Below are 3,717 nucleotides of genomic sequence, written 5' to 3'. Positions count from 1 at the left end.
CGCCTCAGCCTACGGATGCCTCGTCATTTCTGCTTACATTTCATTAGTCACCACAGTCACAGGGCCCTGCTTACTTGAAAGGGCAGCTGAGAGATACTGCTTTCTGTGTGCCTAGAAGAAGAGAAGGAGATGCTGTCAACATCAGTAACGTCTGCATAACAAAGCATGGGCTACGTCTTTCATATAGGCACAAGAGAAGCCACTGAGAAATACAGAACTGCTGTCCCAGGATGGGGCGACAGGAGCCATAGGGATTCTCTTCTCTGCAGGCTTTCTCTTCTCTCTCCCTTCAGGAAAAGCCACATAAGCGCATGGGGATGCGATGTGAGGGGCAGGAGGAAGGAAAGGAAAACAGGGACTCCATCTTTCCCACCACTTTGCTGGTATCTGAAAATCTTATTCCGTCTTTTTTTTTTCTTCCTACACAGGACCCTTCCTGCTTTTTAACAAATGGCCAAGAGTATTCAAATCTTGAGAATTCTTCTGCACACAGGTGAAGAGATAAAAGGAAATAAGTTTTAGTGCTGTTTTAGACCTCCCAGTTGAGAACTATCAGGAACAAAACTGTGCTGTGTCTAAGCTGCTCAGTATAGGGCCTTCTGTCACAGCAGCCCCAACGAACCAGGACAGCTCCTCTCAGGAACTCTGTGCTCTTTGACCTGTTTGGGCCCAATTCCAGACAAATCGCTGAACTTTTGAAAAAACTTTCAACAGGAAACTATTATGACATAACATTTTTATTTGATGACTCTAATATCCTGCCCATCCCACATGCTCTTCTTACCAGTGACTGAGGGCTGCCTGTTAAAATGTAGTGTGCTTTTGTGGCTGCGTCCACAAATCTGCTCCAGTGGACACGGATGCCACGTAGATTCTGAGATAGGTTACAAAAACGAATGCAGCCTTTGCCGTGTCCTCTCGCTATTACTCTCTTGGGATGCTCGCTTGAAGAACTGAGCTGCCTGTGAGAGAGGTAAGCAGCCACACGTGGAGAATTCAGGGGACAGTTGCTGCTGAGTTCTAAGTGGCAGCCCACATATCTCCTGCCAGCTGCCAAGGGCCTCCATATTCCAGACTCGGCAGCTGACTGAGCTACTGGCAAGATACATTGTTTAAGCCACTCAATCTGTGAGTTTGCTGTGCGGTACGCAGAGAGTATAAGGCAGCGTATTTAAGTAATATCCACGCTCCTCTACCACATATAAATCTCACCCTTGACTTGTCACTGTAGTCAGTGGGAAATTCACTCACCTAAGACGTAACTGTAAAGTCGATACTGCCTTGTCCTTGGTTCAATATTTTCATAAGGCAAGCAATCCTCAAATTTGGAAATCAAGGTGACCTCAGCTGATTTTTTTTTTTTTTTTTTTGTTTTTTTTTTTTTTTTTTTTGAAGGTTTTCCCTTATTTTCCATTCGGGCAATTTCTTGTTCCCCTGCCTCCACCTGCAATGCTCTGGGATTACAGGCATGCACTACCATTGCCCGACTCATTTTTCCATTTTTTTCCTCCCTCGATCCCCCTCTGCATTTCTTTCCTCCCCCCCCCCTTCACTCTTCCTACTTTACTCTTTGTTCTTGTTTGCCTCCTTTATCCCAACTCCCCAGCGCTTTTGCATCAGTCTGCAGGAAGCCGCCTCCAACTCTTCATTGTTGGATCCATTAGCAGTGCCCATTGCAGAGGCGAAGCTCAAGGACAGGGCCCAGGGAATCATCAGTGGGTTCCCCTATTCCACCTTTCTTCCCAGGCTTCGGCTTGACTGAGGGCCCAGAGGCTGGGCTCCCTGCCCAGGTGGCAGTGGCAAGTGACTAAGAGCCGGGCAGGCATCTCCTCTGATGCCGCTGGGGGCAGTAACCACAGCCGTGAAAGCAGTGCAGCTGGGAGCGCGTTCTCCAGAAGCCAGACACTGAAACTGCGCGCCTCCCACGCTCCCCGCGACGAAGTCACGCTCCACCGGGGCAAAATGGCGCCGTCCCTTTAGCAGCATGAGGGGGCGGGTCGCGAGTCACGTGACCTCGCCTGCCCGCGGCGCGGCCCCGACTGCCCCAGGCACGCGCCGGGAGTCCCGCGGCCGAGCGAGCGAGCAAGCGGCATCCGCTACCCCGCGTCCTCGCTGGTCTCGGCTAGGTCACGACAATCTGTCCCACCCACGAACCGACCCGAGGCGTGAGGCCAAGGGTGGGGGCGGCGTGCGGAGGCAAAGGGGCTGCAGAGCTGGTTCCCAGGGCTCAGGTTGCCTTGGGGAGGCGGGGAGCTCGCAGCCCCGCAACCCAGGCTGACCGTCCGGGTGTCCTGGCGCCCGGCCGAGTGTGCGGGGCCCCGCTGTGGACCCTCAGGGCCTCCAACCCAAGTCTTGACTGCCCACGGGGTCTAGCCCTCACCCTCCCAGCTACAGTCACTAGGCTGGGAGCATTTCATGGGGTTCTTACCGCCCTAGCCTCGAAGCCAGTAGCCTTGAGGTATAGCATCAGCCAGGTGCTCCCATCTCTGTAGGGAGAGGGGACCAGAGCGTGCGTGGGTCCTCCGCAGCCACCGATGTCTCTGCAGGGTGGGCTTGGCCGCGGTGCCTCCCCCACCCTCGGGAGGAGGCCCAGCGATGCGCTGTGACCGTGCCGCCTCCATGTGGCTGCTGACGGGCCCAGGGGGGGAGCAGGCATGGGGCGCGGCCGCGCCTCCCTCCCACCCCTCCTCGCGGACGGACTGCTGGCTAGGCTATGAGCAGACGTGAGGGGCCAGCCGCCCGCCCGGCTCTGCAGGACGCTGCTTGGCTCCCGCGCGTCGGTCCCACAGCGCCCAGAGCAGGAGCGGCTGTGCGTGGGGCTCCGAGGCCGGGCGGGCGAGCACAAGCCCCCAGCTTCGCTATGGGGCACAACAACAGCTGGGTGTCGCCGAACACCAGCCACCCGCGCAACACGTCGGGCGCTGAGGCTGGCGCCAACCGCAGCGCGCTCGGGGAGCTGAGCGAAGCGCATCTGTACCGCCAGTTCACAATCACCGTGCAGGTCATCATCTTCATCGGTTCGCTGCTCGGTAAGCCACCCTGTGGAGACACCAGCCAGGCCGGTCTTCCCCGAGGGCACAAGAGCCGCCGTGGGGTACGGGGTGCTTGGCCTTGTGTGGGGAGTTGAAGGAGGTTGAAGAATGCCCCGGTGACTGCCCTGAAGTTAGTGAGGGCGGTCGCCTCCAGCACGGAGACTGGGAGCAGAAGAGGTGGGACAGGGCTTCTCTTGGCTGGAGAATGGTAGGGGATTCTGGCAGAAGAGCTGTCCACATAGCTAGCCTTAGTCCAACGCTTCGGGCTCCGCGCATCACTACCTACCTCCTGGTGCCCCAGCATCGCTGCCTCTAGCCCTTGTTTACAAATGGGAGCTAAGATTCCGTGGGAATTTGTTGCTGATGAAGGAATGTTACTCTCTCAATGAAAGATGATGTGTTTTTGCGTTACCATCTGTTTCCTATGTATGATAATTATTTTTGAAAGAGTTCTATTTTGCGTGTCAGTTTTGGCTTTATTCTTAGGATCACCGACCGGGTAAAAGAGCCGGTGAAGTTAAACTTTATATTGCCTTCAGATAATTCCCGAGAATGATATCCATTCTACTTTTCTACCTGTGTTTTAAGTGCAGGAGAGAGAGAGAGAGAGAGAGAGAGAGAGAGAGAGAGAGAGATCGAGAGAGAGAGATCTCAAACCACACGCAATAGTTTTTTTTTCTCCCTT

General features: G+C 54.9%; 1 protein-coding gene across 2 annotated transcripts in view; it reads left to right on the top strand.

The window, feature by feature from the left end:
* The first annotated feature begins 1,570 nt into the window (after nucleotides 1–1,570).
* LOC101991587 (G-protein coupled receptor 176) overlaps nucleotides 1,571–3,717 on the top strand; it is a 180,242-nt gene continuing 178,095 nt past the window's right edge. The window contains exon 1 of one of the 2 annotated variants that reach the window (XM_005364239.2): nucleotides 1,571–3,029. In XM_005364239.2, coding sequence (XP_005364296.1) covers nucleotides 2,714–3,029 — 316 coding nt within the window. In that variant the 5' untranslated portion in view covers nucleotides 1,571–2,713. The remainder of the gene's footprint in view (nucleotides 3,030–3,717) is intronic. The other variant, XM_026787743.1, reaches the window with a different exon arrangement.

The sequence above is a fragment of the Microtus ochrogaster genome (assembly GCF_000317375.1).
Source record: "Microtus ochrogaster isolate Prairie Vole_2 chromosome 14 unlocalized genomic scaffold, MicOch1.0 chr14_random_1, whole genome shotgun sequence".
Lineage (NCBI taxonomy): Eukaryota > Metazoa > Chordata > Mammalia > Rodentia > Cricetidae > Microtus > Microtus ochrogaster.
This window is presented reverse-complemented; position numbering and strand designations above follow the sequence as displayed.